Source organism: Oncorhynchus clarkii, chromosome 17 (genome assembly GCF_045791955.1).
Source record: "Oncorhynchus clarkii lewisi isolate Uvic-CL-2024 chromosome 17, UVic_Ocla_1.0, whole genome shotgun sequence".
Taxonomy (NCBI): domain Eukaryota; kingdom Metazoa; phylum Chordata; class Actinopteri; order Salmoniformes; family Salmonidae; genus Oncorhynchus; species Oncorhynchus clarkii.
This window is the reverse complement of record NC_092163.1, coordinates 68,396,844-68,414,720: the sequence shown is the minus strand read 5'-3', so window position 1 is coordinate 68,414,720 and position 17,877 is coordinate 68,396,844. Positions and strand designations below refer to the sequence as shown.

The 17,877-nt window shown below is 42.8% G+C and overlaps 1 protein-coding gene across 4 annotated transcripts in view; it reads right to left on the bottom strand.

The window, feature by feature from the left end:
• The window catches only part of LOC139371321 (forkhead box protein J3-like), a 146,101-nt gene that overhangs the window by 11,189 nt on the left and 117,035 nt on the right, over nt 1-17,877 (bottom strand). For all 4 annotated transcript variants that reach the window (XM_071111640.1, XM_071111643.1, XM_071111641.1 and 1 more), the window contains exons 4-6: nt 9,713-9,796; nt 8,113-8,214; nt 2,880-3,008 (exon numbers count right to left, since the gene is read on the bottom strand). In XM_071111640.1, coding sequence (XP_070967741.1) covers nt 2,880-3,008; nt 8,113-8,214; nt 9,713-9,796 — 315 coding nt within the window. The remainder of the gene's footprint in view (nt 1-2,879; nt 3,009-8,112; nt 8,215-9,712; nt 9,797-17,877) is intronic.

The window sequence follows — 17,877 nt, the reverse complement described above, 5'->3', positions numbered from 1 at the left end:
AATGTGCAGCTTTGTCACAACACAATGCCACAGACGTCTCAAGTTTTGAAGCAGCGTGCAATTGGGATTCTGACTGCAGGAATGTCCACCAGAGAATTAAATGTTAATTTCTCTACCATAAGCCACCTCCAATGTAGTTTTAGAAAATTTGGCAGTATTGTCCAACCGCTGACCATGTGTAACTACGCCAGCCCAGGATCTCCACATCCGGCTTCTTCACCTGCAGGATCGTCTGAGACCAGCCACCCGGACAGCTGATGAAACCGAGGAGTATTTCTGTCTGTAATAAAGCCCTTTTGCCCTCCCAACCGTTAAAATAGTTGCATAATGCGTTTATATTTTTGTGCAACAGATCAAGGCTTATATTTTAGTCCTGTCCACTAACCTAATTAATCTGCCAAGAACCCATATTGAACATGTATAAGCAGCTAAATATCTGGTGTGTAAAGTGGTCATTCCTCAAACTAAACCTCAACTACATGCCTTTGTCTTGCATCCTTCTCAAAAAGTATTAAAAGAGAAACCAAAATCAACACAAAGCCAATACAATAGATGGCCTGCAAAATGTATTTAAAACAAAAACACCAAAGCTTTGTACAAATAAGCAATCATTTTACCCATGTACAGTAGTGTGAGGGTCAATTTTATCCAATGGTGTATAAGAGTGCAGGCAATGTTGCCCTCTAACAAGACGGTCTAATAACATTAATGATGAGAAAAACACATATGGAGAAATCACTATTCTATAACTGAGGCGGTACCTTGCATTTACATGAAGTAGACTAGATGTTTAAGAACAGTATATATCATTTATTGCAGCATCACAGAGGTAGCTTTCAAGCCATACCAGGTTTAACACGTGAAGGACACTAATAATGGAGCTATCACTTAAAGTAATCTTGCTGTTAGAGTACACATGCTTTAACACAGCAAAGGGCTTTGCAGACATACTGGTGGGCTATAGTATAGATTGCCTTGCTATAGAATTCAGTCTGAGTCTGCCTGGCTGAAGTGAGGCAGTAAGAAACAGTCTGCTCTCAGCAGCAGCACTGGAGGGACATCCATCAGTCTGAAAGGATCGATGCAGAGAGCCTGGAGCAATAGCACCCTGGGAAGCAGGAGGACCCCACCAAAGAAGGGGGCATCTCTGGTGGGAAGGCATCACAGGCAGCAGCTCTCTTTGTCTGCTCTCCAAGAGCGTGTACAGCTCTCACTTTCCCTCAACCCCCCCTGATATTCTGCGCTAGAGCACCAACCCCCCGACCTCTTTAGTCTCTCACTGTCTATAGCTCTTCTGAAGGGAAACTCCTGGGTCTCTCGGATCATATGAGATATGCAGTAATTAACTGGCCTGGGGCACTGCCCTCAGAGTGGAGCTGATACACTGTTTAAGTTCCAGGGTTACAGCTATCTACTGTGATAAGAGATTGGCATGCACTGCCTAAATTCCTGTATGTCTAAATGTGATACAGTGACAGTTATTTGTGGTGCTTGTTTGGTTTTAGCTGATGTATAGCTGAGGCACTGTGGTTAGAGATTGACATGCATGTTCTAAAAATCCATGGTTTTCAACTGGTTTTGCCTTAGGACCGAAATTGAACAAGGTTGTCTGTCTCAATCCAATATTCGCATTGCGAATTTTGTTACCAAAATACAATCTGTAATTAAAAAAATAAATTCTATATTGCTAGTAAATGTACTAATTAAAGTACGATGGAACTACAGTCCCACCTTTTTAATTATATTTCACCCATATTCTTGATGAAGAATGTTAAGCATGAAATACACAGAATCTCACTGCCAATAGACTACCGATAGGTACCTGCTGCGGGCCGACCCCACGTGGGGGTTCGTGATCTCTGATTGGCTCAAAGTCAAGTTGTTGGCCATCGGCAAGAATTGCGATTCTACAAGTATAATCAGCAGGTTCGTCACTACCGGATCGGCACGCAGCAGGTACCACTTTTGTTCTGGCAAGAACCCATCGGCAGTGAGATTATGGGAGCAAAGGAAAAAAGGGGAAAAAAAGAGGGCATTTTCTCTGTGCATCCACGGATCAACCAGTCACACTTCATATGTAATGTAGGCTATGGGATGGTAGCAAGCTAAGTGCACAGACAATGCACACAACACTACATACTATCTAACCACCGTAGCTAGTATTGACATAATTGAATCACAACGGATTAGCTAATTTCCATGAAACAGCTGCCGAGTTAGTGCAGTGTCCTTAGCTAGGTAGTGCTAGTTAGAGAATATGCCAACTTGAGCTATCTAGCTAAACATTTGGCTATGGTCTGGCACTGACAGTATAAGATTATGGAGAGTGAATTAAATGGTTTCTTCGTCATCTTGCTAGGTAGTTATCTAGTTGTAGCCATTAGACAAGTATCAACAAGTTTTTAAAAAACAAAATAGCAACATTAGCAATACGCGTGGATATGCAATTACCAAACAACACTATTGATACCTTATGGTTTGGAGTATTTTAACTTTGCTGTGTGAAGCTTACTGGTTTGAGACGATAAAATCAACCAAATCACTAAATAGTGCTGCTAATAAATATTTTTTGAAAATAATATGATTTAACTATTTTACTTCAGAAGGTTAAATTATTTTAAAATATAGGTTCATTATAATTTCTACACACATTATACCTGGTTTTAGTCGTTGAAGTTCAGAATGGAGTATATTTAATAAAAATAAATTATATATTTTTTTACTCAATCACATCAAAACCTCCCGCAACCCACCAGCTGATAATCGCTGTTCTAAATGTTTAAGAACTGGGATCCTGTAGTTGTTTGTGTTGCTTGGTGTTTAGCAGTGTGTATAGCTGTAATACTGTGGTTAGAGGAGGTTGCAGTGGGAGCTCTTACCGGCGTGTAGCTGTGCACGCTGCCCACACTGTTTAAATTGACGGAGGCCAGACTCTGGTCAGACAGGCTGTTGTTAAGGCTGCTTCTTGGGCTGTCACTCCCATCCTGGTCTGGGTTGTATAATGCCACCTGGAATAAGAAGAGGCTGTGTTAGCTTTTCTTGCATACCGCACATCACACAACCTAGAAATACACCAACAGGGTTTGACGAATAACTGCATGCCATATACAATCATTATCATTCTGATGGTGAGGCACCATTTGCCCAAATAATGGGTGGGCATGGGTTTTGTTCCGTAACAAACTGAATTTGGTTTGTGTGCGTGTGGTTGTGTGTCTAAGAATTCGATACCTGTGTGTGTATGCAAAGCATTTGTGTACTGGATGTTATCAGAGTGCTTTTTTTGGACTAACAGGGTGGCTGGCCAGGAACATATTTTCTGAAGCTCCACAGCTACCCGAGCCACAGGGGCTCCTTCTGAATAAGTGTCCAGGTAAAGGCTCTTCTCTCTGGGAATGTAAGGGAGGGTGTCCCTTTTTTAAAACTAAAGGTCACACTACTGGCCGTGTCAGACCCATCTGCTCACAGAGCGCAAATCGGTTTGGGACAACAAAGGTCTTCAATTCAACCGAGACCCTGACCTTTCAATACAGCAATGCAAGCAACCAGAGCACTGCAACACGACCATCTTCATTATTATCATCTGAAAAGGCTTTGCTAAAGAAAAAAATGGTGTATTGTGGTGTCACACAACAGACTGCTATTAAGTAGCACTGGTGGTAGAAACAATCTGGCGATGAATATAATGAGATCCGGAGAGAATAGACGTGCATTCATTTTTTTCCATTTTGTGAAACGGAAAGAATGTGTGGAATGGCAGCTATGCGAGCAATGCTACTGGCTGGTGTGTGTGACAGGGCAGGGATTGGCAGCAGCACTAACAGCCTGGATGGTGCTGTGTGCTCAGTCTTGCCCAGTGTCCGGTCAGGGCTCTCTGCTCATCAGGCTGAGTGGCTGTGGTCCTGCCTGCACCCTCTCTCCCAGTCCAACACACAGCAGCACAATGAAGGCTGCTCTGCATTCTGAGGCCAGAGAGAAGTCTAGGCCTGACTGACCTCCAGATCTGAGCTCAAATAGTACTTGTGCTTGATTGAGCTTGCCTGGCACAATGGAACCAATGTAATAATCACAAAAGTGAAAACCCGGTAAATCTGTCAAACCAGGCAAGCTTAATCATCCGTTCAGTGTTTGAAAGAGAACATTCCATTTGAACCCAGATCTGGCTGCTGCCCTCTGTTACTGTTATATAGGCAGTCTGAGTACAGCCACTGACTAGTGCTGAGCAATTTACCCCAATTTTTGGGGGGTGTGGGGTTATTAAACAACTAATTGACAAATGTCAGTTCAATTACTTGAATTCCATAGTAGCTAATTACCACGTTTCTGCGCTGAAATAGGTAGACTATTTGCCTAATGAAAAACTACAACTCCTGTCAGCCCAGCATCCCACAGTTCGTTCTTTTTCTCTAGAGAGAAACCAAATCATTCCTAAGATACATTTAGTCAAGAACTCTCTGGGATGCTGGGCTGAAGGGAGTTGTAGATTTCATTAGGCAAATGTATGACCTAGTTCAGCGTAGAAACATGGTAATTAACTACAATGAACAGAATCCTGTCTGTTCTTCCCGGGTAGGACAGAGACGGCTAGCCGACACGGACCACATGAGAATGTACACAACACAATAATGAGAGGGATAGAGACAGTTCTTGAGGTAGCTCTACCCGATTGATAGTTGGAGTAGTTGCTCATAAGCGGTCTTGAAAGTATAACATATATACTTTGAAGAACTAGTCAAATGATTGTCAGACAGCTATGAAGCATGCATAAGCAGCTACTAGCTAGCAAGCTAGCCTAGCTAAATAGGATGACTCAAAGACAGTACAGTATGGGGAGCACAGAGAACGTTAGATGTTTGTCTGGCTAGCTGCCTTAGAAGAGAAGAGATGGCTTTAAAGAATGAAAAATAATAAAGCCATAAAATAAAAACCAAGTAATACACACAACTGAAATATTATTTCATAGTAATGTTCTCTTTTTCTATTGATGTCTACCCAATGTGGAACTGACAAAGACAAGAGTGTTTTCAATGTTTTGGCAATTCACTATTTTTGGCTTTGGAATTTCCACTAAAATAATTTGTCATTATTTCATAATGCATTTAATGTTGAAAAAGATAAAACTGAAATCCGTGATAATTTTTTTATAACCAAACTTGTCCTCAAAAGCACTAATCCTGACACACAGCACTCTCCCTCAGTAGTGTGTCATTGTGGGCTCTCACTCAGCCAGAGAATGACACAAAAATGTTGTGCTTTAATAAGTCAGAGGAGAGTGTGTTGGATCCAGTGTTGTAGTGAATGTGTGGTGGGGGAAGGGGATGAAAGCGAAGCTAATTAGTCGACTCTTGCCTTCCACCACTCAGTGTGGGCTTGGCTCCAGTGTTCATTAGCGTGAAGGAGGAAATCAATGAGCAGCTAAGACTGAGGGCTTAGGCACGTCTGAAAATCAGCACTACAATGCTAATCAAACAGCACGCTGTAGAAATATAAATGTTACATGTAATGAGCGGGTTTTAGCCTTAAACCACCAATCTATTTTTACTCCCCTCATCCAGTGTGATGATTTCCAGACCTCACTGCTCTGTGGTTTACACAGACCCCAGAGTCAAGACGCCCACTCGAGCACGCCACACAGTCAGACCAAAACTCAGTCATCATGTCTCTCACACACACGCAAAGTCATCCAGTCCCACAAAGACAAGCATGCTCACACAGGCAGGAGCTCCTGCCACAGTAAATCCTGATGCGTATTTGGTGCTAGCAACTAGCAGGAGTTAGTGTGTGTTCTATTCTTAGCAGTAAATTAAGTAAAAAGCCAGGTGTGTCTTTTACATAAGACTCTAATCTGGAGCATGGGACTTGGATTATGAAATCAAAGCGAGATTCACCCAGATGTCTTTAACAATGCCTGCCAGGGTTCAGCAGAATCCCTGCTCACAGGATTTAAGAGGGAGAAAGAAAAGCAACGGCAGACTTTTCCTCAGTAAACACACTTCTTCCTACAATCCCCCTTCCTTTATCACGCTCTAGTGCCAGACTTCTGCCTCATTCACAACCACTGCAAACAGCTACCTCAGAATAGACCAGAGAAAAATGTTTTAAAACGTGTGTGTGTGTGTGTGTGTGTGTGTGTGTGTGTGTGTGTGCGTGTGTGTGTGTGTGTGAGAGAGAGAGAGAGAGAGAAAGGCAGGGGAGACTTGAGGCACGTTTAACAGACCGTCTTTGGGTTCTCACTGGTTCTGTAGTCCTGACACAGTCTCCCATTGGCCTCTCAGAGAAGGCAGGAACATGAGAGATAGAGATGGAAAATAGAGAGAGAGAAAGAGGGAATTCCTGTGGTTTGGCACAGTGCACCAAAAGAGGCGTGGCCAGTTGTATGTTTACAGTGTAACACAGTGAGAAACAAGCTCTCTCAGGAGTAGGGCTCAGATCTGCTGCTGCTTCTCCACTTTATCATAGCAACAGTTACAATCAGGAGAACAAAAGACACACACAAACACAGCCCCGCTGTAACCTTGCCTGAAGCAGGGATGTTCAGAATTTGTGGTGTTTTGTTTTCCATGATTCTTATGTGTGAAATCAAACTGTTGTTATCTATGGAGGATGTCCGTGTTAAATGTCCAACTGAGGTTTGAAACCTCAATTTTCCCAGCAAATTGATGGCAAGTGATTATTTGTTGAGATGAGAGCAGGGAAGACGTGTGTGTTTTATAGGGGCTCAGCCTAGCCCGTCTCACACGCCAAAGACAGTCCTCCTACCGAAAGGGCAGACACACACCACTCCCCCTTACTGCACAGACACGCAGTTCTATCCTAGTGAGGCCCTAAAATGTAATTCCTTTCAGAATCCTATTTTCCCTAAGCCCAAAACCTAAACCCCAAAATAGCCTTTGTTCTTGTCGGGATGTGGAAAACGTCCCAACGAGGGAGAATTGTCCTCGTTTTACTATCCTTGTGGGGACTTCAGGTTCCACCCTCAAGTACTCTTCCCCAAAGCACCCCCCTCCCCCAGTTTATATAAAAAACAGTATTTTCTTTATGCCCGCTGCAGTAAATGAATGAGCAACTCTTGCAGGTTACTCCAGAGAGCTGCCCCCACTGGGCCCAGAGGAGAGGGCTTAAGGTTAAAAAGCCTATTTCAATTTCAGAGTGAACAGCGTATTCAACGCCAACAGCTTGCAGTCCCTGTGGCTTCTCCCGCTCTTTCTCTGCAGTGAGGGTTATACGGCAACAGACATCCACACACACAGTACTGTCTTGCCAGGCTACACAGACTCCTCCAGCCAAACGCTACGGCACGCCCGTAGACGTTTGTTTCTTCTCCACAACGAATCTGGATCTAAGTACTTGCCTGACCCCTCACCGAATGTGAACACCCCTTTAGTACAACACCCCTCGTCACCACAAACGACTTCAATGAGGACTTTAGTGTGAGTCGTCAGGCTAGGCAACCCAACCACATCTCATGGACAGACCAGACCACTGGGCATCTTCGAACTTTCAGGTGTGTGTACAGTAGTGTTTTCATTTTTTTATTATTATTTTCTTTACCTTTATTTAACTAGGCAAGTCAGTTAAGAAAAAATTCTTATTTTCAATGACGGCCTAGGAATAGTGGGTTAACTGCCTGTTCAGGGGCAGATGACAGATTTTGTACCTTGTCAGTTCGGGGGTTTGAACTTGCAACCTTCCAGTTACTAGTCCAACGCTCTAACCACTAGGATACCCTGCCGCCCCATGACACCAGATTTTTGATTTCAATACCAATACCAGGGTTATCATCACAATACTCAATACGATACTCAACTCAAATACCATACTCAACATCAATATCGTATTGAACAGAATGAGTAATCCCCTGTTGTGACGCTGTGTGTGTGTGTGTGTGTGTGTGTTTGTGCGCGTATCCATCGATACAGTGTTTCTTGTGCTGCAGTGCAGCTGTGTGTTACAGCGTGAGATGTAGTGTGTGTGTGTGTGTGTGTGTGTGTATCCCGGTTGAGTGCTGCTCTCAGTGAGGAACAAGCTGTGGGTGGGTGGGTGGGCGGGCAGAGGGAGGAAGGAGGGGTCAGGGTGGTGCAGAGTTCCAGCAGGTGCATGCTGGGTAGTTACCTTGTTAGTCACAGTGTTGATTGCCAGAGTTGGAGAGGCACTTCCAGAGATCATACAGTCCATTCCCAAAGACTCCGACTCCAGGGTGTACGGTGTGGAAGCCTGGGGGAGGGAGGGAGGCAAAAGTATTACTTTTATCTAATTATCAAATATAGGACCACTAAAATATTCACTCTTAACGATCTCTAAGAATAATACATAACCTCAAGCCATAAGTACGAAGGCATAGGTTTTAACACTCATATGTTGCCGTGTTTGTTGGGAAGCTAGTTTTCCTTCCAGGCAAGAGGGAGGAATGCAGGTCTCTAGTATGTAAAGTACACCAGGACCATTTATAAACAAGAGGGAGGAATGCAGGTCTCTAGTATGTAAAGTACACCAGGACCATTTATAAACAAGAGGGAGGAATGCAGGTCTCAAGTATGTAAAGTACACCAGGACCATTTATAAACAAGAGGGAGGAATGCAGGTCTCTAGTATGTAAAGTACACCAGAACCATTTATAAACAACAAAAGAAGCAACACCTTTATTTAGGTCACATATGAAATATTTCCTGAGGAGATGAAGAGAAGAGCCCCCATTGCTCTCTGCGAGTCGCGGGCGCTCCGCTGGGGGAGATAACTCCACCACGCCTGTCTGCCAAAACTGCTTACTGTAAGAGGATTGGCTGGCAACAATACCAATTTTAATTCACAATAAACATAAATGAGATTTCACAAAGTCACAATTTTCTAAATGTCTGAGACTTAATGGGATGCCTTTTAGGCCAACAGTCCCATCTGTAGTATGGGAGGATGGTGTGCATGTGTCATACTAACAACAGACATGCACAAACCTGAGGGTGGGAGAATAGTGCGTGAATTCTGTGCATTTGTTTTGCTTTAGAATTACACACCAATGACTATATTTAAACTCATTTACACACAAACACACAGGTGTAGGTACTGTATAGAATAGGATGTGCACCTCTCCCTCCCGCTCCCCATCTTAGAACCACAGACATACACGTGGCTGGTTAACTGAGTGAGTGGGTCTTTGTGTCTGTATGTCTTGTAGCGGGCCAGACTGCCGCCTGCAGCAGCCAGGAAGAGTTGGATGGATGGATGCCTCAGAGCCAGGTCAATCTGGGTAGTTTACTAAACCAGTGAGGCTGTGCGTTACACTGGACATGACTCATACATAATTAAAGACAAAAGCTCCCGCTCAGAATGAACAGCCAGTGCACATTAATTGATGTTTGTAAAAAAATAAAAAAGACTGCAGAATGCAATGTATGTAAGTAACAGCAGCCTGGGGCACAGCTTATTAATGAGGAGCCTGCTACAAGACAGACTCATCCAGAGACAGTTACATAAAGGGAGGAGAAACTCCTACTGCGTGTATGTGAGTGAGACAGTATACAGGAGAGAGAGGCAGAGGTCTATCGGCAAGAGATTGAACAAAGAATATCTGTATGTGAAGACTTTGTATGATATGGTTACCCAATTCTACACATGAGCGCACTCATCATTACTGGCGATGGCATTGTTTAAGAGAGGGTATCTACATGTGTAAAACACAAAGCTTCAGGGGAGGACGTGGCGTGTCTGGAGGACTCACCCGCTCTCCGGACCGCGGCCTCTTCTTTGGCCGTGTGGGCAGGGCGTCCTCCTTTGGGTTGGTGTCGATGGCCCAGTAGGAGCCCTGTGGAGAGAGGGACCACAGTAAAGAACACACAATGCCCTGCCTGGCCTGATACCACGGGAACGTTAGCGTTGGACATGGGGGATTCATATCTCCAGACAAAAGGGTAAAGGAATCGGAGGCTTTTCTTTGGGACTGACACATGCTTTAACAAATGCTATTAAAACACAATCCAAGAGTAAACAGTGGTGTGTGATAAGTGTGTGTCTTTGTTTTATATTGGAGGGAGCAGTGTTGTGTGGCGAGGCTTCTCCTCGTCTGTGATGCTCCATGGTTAGACAGTGGCTGGTGAAATGCTAAGCTACTCCTGAAGCAGTGCTTCCTCAGTCTCAGGTAGTGTAGGTAGCCAACTGCAGCTGGGCTGGGAGCTGGAGCAACGTGTTGGCTTTTTGCCCAGGTCTGAGCCCGGCTAATCAAGGAGAGAATAGACCTGCTGGCTCTGGGGCTGCAGCTGCATTATTTAGCTCTGTATTCAGCCCCATTTCATGTATTTTTCAATGGTGTTCCTCCCTGAAGCCACATGCAACACATGATTTGAAATATTTCATATTAATCCTGATAAGATCTCAATTGCCAAGGGAAAGTGAGATCAGGACTCCTAAGCAGAGAGAAATCATTTCAATATTTCTTTTGAAATTGTCAGTCTAGACAACAGAAGAGGAGAGGTACGGTTTCAACAACCTGTGTCTAATGTAATCCATACAATAAGGTGCACCATACTCCAACCACAGTACTACTGCCATCTAAAGCACCATCCTGGGTTTTATTCCTGGCTTTTATTTTGAAACACTGCAACAACAATACAATGTTGAGCAAATATGTTTTATATTTTCAAAGCTTGGGGTCGATTAGCATTTCCCTCAGAGGGAGAATAATTCACAGTGCAACCAACCAGAGATAGACATCCCATAATAATATATGTCTGAAGTAAATCCCATTATACTCTCAGCTCTGTAGCCCAATTCCATTGTTGGTATATTTGGTGTTGTTGTCTTCAGTGTAAAAGGCTGAGAGTAACAGACAGAGAAACGTCTGAGGACATCTGAAGGTGAGCTGCCTGAGCTCCGTGTTATGATCATAGCAACCGTTTTAGGGGTTAACTGATTCAATTAGAGCTCCTGGTAGACTCAAAATCACTGTCCCGGTAGAGAGCTGGGTGGCGTTTCTTTTAATTAAGCAAAAAATCTAAGCACAAACCCTTGGGAAGGGAGTTTCTGCATTTCTCCACACGCCCCCATGAGACTCGATTTCAAGAGTTCTTAAATTATTCACAAATACACTGCATCATAGCGAAGCATGGCAAGTCAAGTGTGTGTGTGTGTCCATATTGTAAGCTACAACTGCTATGAAACTAAGCTCCAACTATTCGGTCTCTAAACAAAGGCCATGATGACCGTGTGATGATTTCACCAGAAGCACTGTTTAACTGTTATACCTTCAATCAAAAAGGAAGCTGACTTTCCCTCCCTACAGTACGCATGTCAACATCACGTTCTCTGGTTTCCCCATCTCAGTCTAGATTAGATACAGGACATGGAATATGCAGTACACTTAGCATTCCCTACCAGTTAAAGGCCAGTGCAGTCAAACATGTGATTTTCCTGTGTACCAGTCATAAGTAGTACCATTCAAAAGTTTGGACATCTACTCAATCAACGGTTTTTCTTTATTTTTTACTATTTTCTAAATTGTAGAATAATAGAAGACATCAAAACTATTAAATAACACATGGAATCATGCAGGAACCAAAAAAGGTGTTAAAAAAATGGTAACACATGTTATATTTGAGATGAATCTTCAAAGTAGCCACCCTTTGCCTTGATGACAGCTATGCACATTCTTAGCATTCTCTCAACCAACAACATGGAATGAATTTCAATTAATAAGTGTACCTTGTTAAAAGCTAATTTGTGGAATTTCTTTCCTTAATGCGTTTTTGCCAATCAGTTGTGTTGTGACAAGGTAAGGAAAGAGAGATACCTAGTCAGTTGTACAACTGAATGCACTCAACTAAAATGTGCCTTCTGCATTTAACCCAAATCCTCTGAATCAGAAAGGTGCGGGGGGCAGCCATAATTATTTTTTATTTGTTTATTTCCGAGATGGCAGCGCAGTAGGACGTGTCTTACCCCATGTAAATAGACGGTCTTTATCGTACATCTTAATCTCGCTTTCTATCTACGAAATAAATCTACTTCCTTCAAACCACCTCAACAAATATGGTGCGGATGTGCTATTTTTATTCCTTATAACGAACTTCCACCAGGAGCTAGCGGTCCTCGCCTTGTGTGTGTGTGTGTATGTGTGTGTGTGTGTGTGTGTATATATACACATACACACACAGTGGGGCAAAAAAGTATTTAGTCAGCCACCAATTGTGCAAGTTCTCCCACTTAAAAAAGATGAGGCCTGTAATTTATCATAGGTACACTTCAACTATGACAGACAAAATGAGAAAATAAAATTCCAGAAAATCACATTGTAGGATTTTTAATGAATTTATTTGCAAATGATGGTGGAAAATAAGTATTAATATTATAATAAGTATTTGGTCAATAACAAAAGTTTCTCAATACTTTGTTATATACCCTTTGTTGGCAATGACAGAGGTCAAATGTTTTCTGTAAGTCTTCACAAGGTTTTCACACACTGTTGCTGGTATTTTGGCCCATTCCTCCATGCAGATCTCCTCTAGAGCAGTGATGTTTTGGGGCTGTTGCTGGGCAACACAGACTTTCAACTCCCTCCAAAGATTTTCTATGGGGTTGAGATCTGGAGACTGGCTAGGCCACTCCAGGACCTTGAAATGCTTCTTACGAAGCCACTCCTTCGTTGCCGGGGCGCTGTGTTTGGGATCATTGTCATGCTGAAAGACCCAGCCACGTTTCATCTTCAATGCCCTTGCTGATGGGAGGTTTTCACTCAAAATCTCACGATACATGGCCCCATTCATTCTTTCCTTTACACGGATCAGTCGTCCTGGTCCCTTTTCAGAAAAACAGCCCCAAAGCATGATGTTTCCACCCCCATGCTTCACAGTAGGTATGGTGTTCTTTGGATGCAACTCAGCATTCTTTGTCCTCCAAACACGACGAGTTGTCATTCTCCCAATTTTCTTCTGGATCATCCAAATGCTCTCTAGCAAAGACACGTCTGGCACTGCAGGATTTGAGTCCCTGGTGGTGTAGTGTGTTACTGATGGTAGGCTTTGTTACTTTGGTCCCAGCTCTCTGCGGGTCATTCACTAGGTCCCCCCGTGTGGTTCTGGGATTTTTGCTCACCGTTCTTGTGATCATTTTGACCCCACGGGGTGAGCTCCAGATCGAGGGAGATTATCAGTGGTCTTGTATGTCTTCCATTTCCTAATAATTGCTCCCACAGTTGATTTCTTCAAACCAAGCTGCTTACCTATTGCAGATTCAGTCTTCCGAGCCTGGTGCAGGTCTACAATTTTGTTTCTGGTGTCCTTTGACAGCTCTTTGGTCTTGGCCATAGTGGAGTTTGGAGTGTGACTGTTTTGAGGTTGTGAACAGGTGTCTTTTATACTGATAACAAGTTCAAACGGGTGCCATTAATACAGATAACAATTGGAGGACAGAGGAGCCTCTTAAAGAATAAGTTACAGGTCTGTGAGAGCCAGAAATCTTGCTTGTTTGTAGGTGACCAAATACTTATTTTCCACAATAATTTGCAAATAAATTCATTAAAAATCCTACAATGTGATTTTCTGGATTTTTTTCTTCTCATTTTGTCTGTCATAGTTGAAGTGTACCTATGATGAAAATTACAGGCCTCTCTCATCTTTTTAAGTGGGATACTTTTTAATAAATACTTTTTTGCCCCACTGTGTGTGTGTGTGTGTGTGTGTGTGTGTGTGTGTGTGTGTGTGTGTGTGTGTGTGTGTGTGTGTGTGTGTGTGTGTGTGTGTATATATATATATATATATATATATATATATATGTGAAAAGAAATGATGCCCTTCTAGTGTAAGAGCTATTTGAAAAGACTGCCTGCAACATCAGCCTGTTTAGGTGAGATGGCGTTTTGGTTTTCTATGGTGACATTAACATGCAGTAAATTAGTTAATAGACCAATAAAGAGTTCCAATCCTCTCCGCCAATAACAGCCAATTTTCAGTTCTCCCTTCCCCACTCCCAGACAGTCTAAGCTAAATTCTTGTTGATAAATTGCTTTTCTCAGAAGCCATTTATTTATCTTTTTGACCATTTTCATTTGACAAAATCCCAGTTAGGTACTGAAATTGTTACAGTTATGAATTTGACCCCCCTACCGCTAATTGGGCAACTTTTGATAACGCTTTCTTGTCTCAGTGAGGGAAATGCTGTAAATTACGAGGACTCAATGTATTTTGAAAAATGAGACGTTGAGGATCATAATAAATACCGCTTTGATGTAATGCAAGCAAGCCACACACCAGTGAGTCCAAATGTGCACGTCACATTTCCATGTAAAATACAGTGTCAACGTTTATGATCACTATGTTTGATGTAGTTACAAGATGACATGAGGTCATATCCTGGTTGTCCTGAACAGAATTAGCCTGTTTGTTGTATTGTTAAGAAAATTTGCCACCTTACATCTGAACGCACTCAATACTTCATTCTATGCGCACCAAAATTACTAATCTGTCTCTCTGAATTGCCTACTGAAAGCCTAAACAATAAGATTGTATTTTAGAATTTAACTAGTCATGTTGGCAATAGAACAAGCAGTAACATTATGCCCACATGACCCAGATTGCGATTTATAATGGACTGTTTATGGATTGGGTAAACAACAAGTTATTGTGTAAAGGTGGGGATACAGGGCTGTGAACCAAGAAAAATGTGCTTGTGTAGTTCCTCCACGGCACTGCTAGGAGAGCTTTAAAAAAGCACCTTCTAGTTGAAAACTGAGTCATGAAAGTGCATTGAAATGATTTAGGAACTCAGCACACTTGGTGAGGTGTGTGAAAACTTGGAAACTCCAGTATGTCCTCTTACTCAAACCCTTGTCATTTTGATGTCTTATGGTGTACCTACCCCAAATTCCCCAAGAATATTATTGTTACTGTATGTATCCATTTTCGTTATCAACAAATGTGGTGAAAAGTACAGTAAATGGAAAATGACAAAATCAACAGTGTAATAGAGGTCGATCGATTAATCGGAATGGCCGATTAATTAGGGCCGATTTCAAGTTTTCATAACAATCGGTATTTTTGGACAGCGATCATGGCCGATTACATTGCACTCTCCATGAGGAGACTGCGTGGCAGGCTGACCACATGATATGCGAGTGCAGCAAGGAGCCAAGGTAAGGTGCTAGCTAGCATTAAACGTATCTTATAAAAAACAATCAATCTTAACATAATTACTAGTTAACTACACATGGTTGATGATATTACTAGTTCATCTAGCTTGCCCTGCGTTGCATATAATCGATGCGGTGCTTGTTAATTTATCAAACAGGTGATTTAACAAGCACCGTCGTGGCACCAATGTGTACGTAACCAGAAACATCAATGCCTTAAAATCAATACACAAGTATATATTTTTAAACCTGCATATTTAGTTAATATTGCCGGCTAACATGCATTTCCTTTAACTAGGAAAAATGGTGTCACTTCTCTTGCAACAGAGTCAGGGTATATGCAGCAGTTTGGGCCGCCTAGCTCATTCATTGCAAACTGTGTGAAGACTATTTCTTCCTAACAAAGACAGCCAACTTCGATTTAACAAAAGCGCATTTGCGAAAAATGCACAATCGTTGCATGACTGTACCTAACCATGAACATCAATGCCTTAAAATCAATACACAGATGTATGTATTTTTAAACCTGCATATATAGCTAAAAGAAATCCAGGTTACCAGGCAATATTAACCAGGTGAAATTGTGTCACTTCTCTTGCGTTCATTGCACGCAGAGTCAGGGTATATGCAACAGTTTGGGCCACCTAATATGCCAGAATTTTACATAATTATGACATAACAGTGAAGGTTGTGCAATGTAACAGGAATATTTAGACTGATGGATGCCACCCGTTAGATAAAATACGGAATGGTTCCGTATTTCACTTAAAGAATAAACGTTTTGTTTTCAAAATGATAGGTCATTAATATGGTAAAATCCAGAAACTAAGGCTCGTATTTCTGTGTGTTATTATATTATAATTAAGTCTATGATTTGATAGAGCAGTCTGACTGAGCGGTGGTAGGCAGCAGCTGGCTCGTAAGCATTCATTGAAACAACACTTTACTGCGTTTGCCAGCAGCTCTTCGCAATGCTTGCTGTTAATGACTTCAAGCCCATCAACTCCCGAGATTAGAATATTGAATAAAAAAAAATTTAACCCCTTTTTTTCTCCCCAATTTCGTGGTATCCAATTAGTCACAGTCTTGTCTCATAGCTGCAACTCCCGTAAGGACTCGGGAGAGGCAAAGGTCGAGAGCCATGCGTCCCCCAAAACACAACCCAATCTAGCCGCACTGCTTCTTGACACAACGGACATCCAACCCGGAAGCCAGCCGCACCAATGTGTCGGAGGAAACACCGTACACCTGGCGACCTGGTCAGCGTGCACTGCGCCCGGCCCGCCACAGGAGTCACTAGTGCACGATGAGACAAGGATATCCCTGTTGGCCAAACCCTCCCTAACGACGCTGGGCCAATTGTGCGTCGCCCCATGGACCATCCGGCTGCGACAGAGCCTGGGCTCGAACCTAGAATCTCTAGTAGTTCTCGGGAGGCCCGAAGACTCATGTTAAAAGGAACCACCAGCTTTCATATGTTCTCATGTTCTGAGCAAGGAACTTAAACGTTAGCTTTTTTACATGGCGCATATTGCACTTTTACTTTCTTCTCCAACACTTTGTTTTTGCATTATTTAAACAAAATTGAACAAGTTTCATTATTTATTTGAGACTAAATTGATTTTATTGATGTATTATATTAAGTTAAAATAAGTGTTCATTGTTCATTCAGTATTGTTGTAATTGTCACATATATATAAATATAAAAATCGGCCGATTAATCGGTATCGGCTTTTTTTGGTCCTTCAATCGGTCGACCTCTACAGTGTAATGTTTGGATTCACTAGTGTCAGGTGAATTGTTGTTCTCACCTTTAGTCTAACCATTTAACCTTTAACTCGGTAAGTCAGTTCTTGTTTACAAGTAGTGATGTAGTTCCTCTATGCCAAACGCGTCCATCATTGAAACCAGACCCTAGTCACGGAGTTGAAACTAACCAGTTAACATCATGTAAATTAATATGTAGGTCTATCTGCAGTGGGAGTCGTATCGGCACTACACTGTATCCCCTTACCTCCATGGCATTTCGCTACACTCGCATTAACATCTGCTAACCATGTGTATGTGACAAATACAATTTGATTTGATTTGATTTGGTAAAGGAGTATGCCATGCCTGCCATCATCTCTCTCTCTCTCCATCTCAGAGAAAGACATGGCTCTCGCCTATCTCATACAACCAGCAGTGCTCATATTCCTGCCACATTACAATATTGATGTAACATATCAAGAGAGGCTAGCGCTTCTTTGAAGTTATCTTCGGGGGGAGAGAAATTCCAAATAAAACATTAAGGAAGCGAGCATGTTGGCCCTGCATTTGGAATGGGATCCATACAGCAATAGATGGTTTGTATTTAGTGGAGCAGCTCCCAGGAGAGTCAACATCAGAGGATTACAGCAAAACATGAAATTAAGCATTCAGTCCCCATCCTCTACAGTTCATAGCTCGGTGTAGCACTTCAAGCCTGTGTGAGTGTGGAGAGCAGAGAGAGAGGAAGAGGGAGAGAGGGATTGAGGCGAGAGAGCAGAGAGGGAGAGAGGCGGGAGAGTGGCGAGAGAGCGTCGAGAGAGAGGCGAGAGAGAGAGGCAAGAGAGAGGGGAGAGAGAGAGGGGAGAGAGAGAGGGGAGAGAGAGAGGGGAGAGAGAGAGGGGAGAGAGAGAGGGGAGCGAGAGCGAGAGGGGGAGCGAGAGAGGGGAGCGGGGAGCGAGAGAGGGGAGGGAGAGAGGGGAGGGAGAACGAGAGAGGGGAGAGAGAACGAGAGAGCGAGA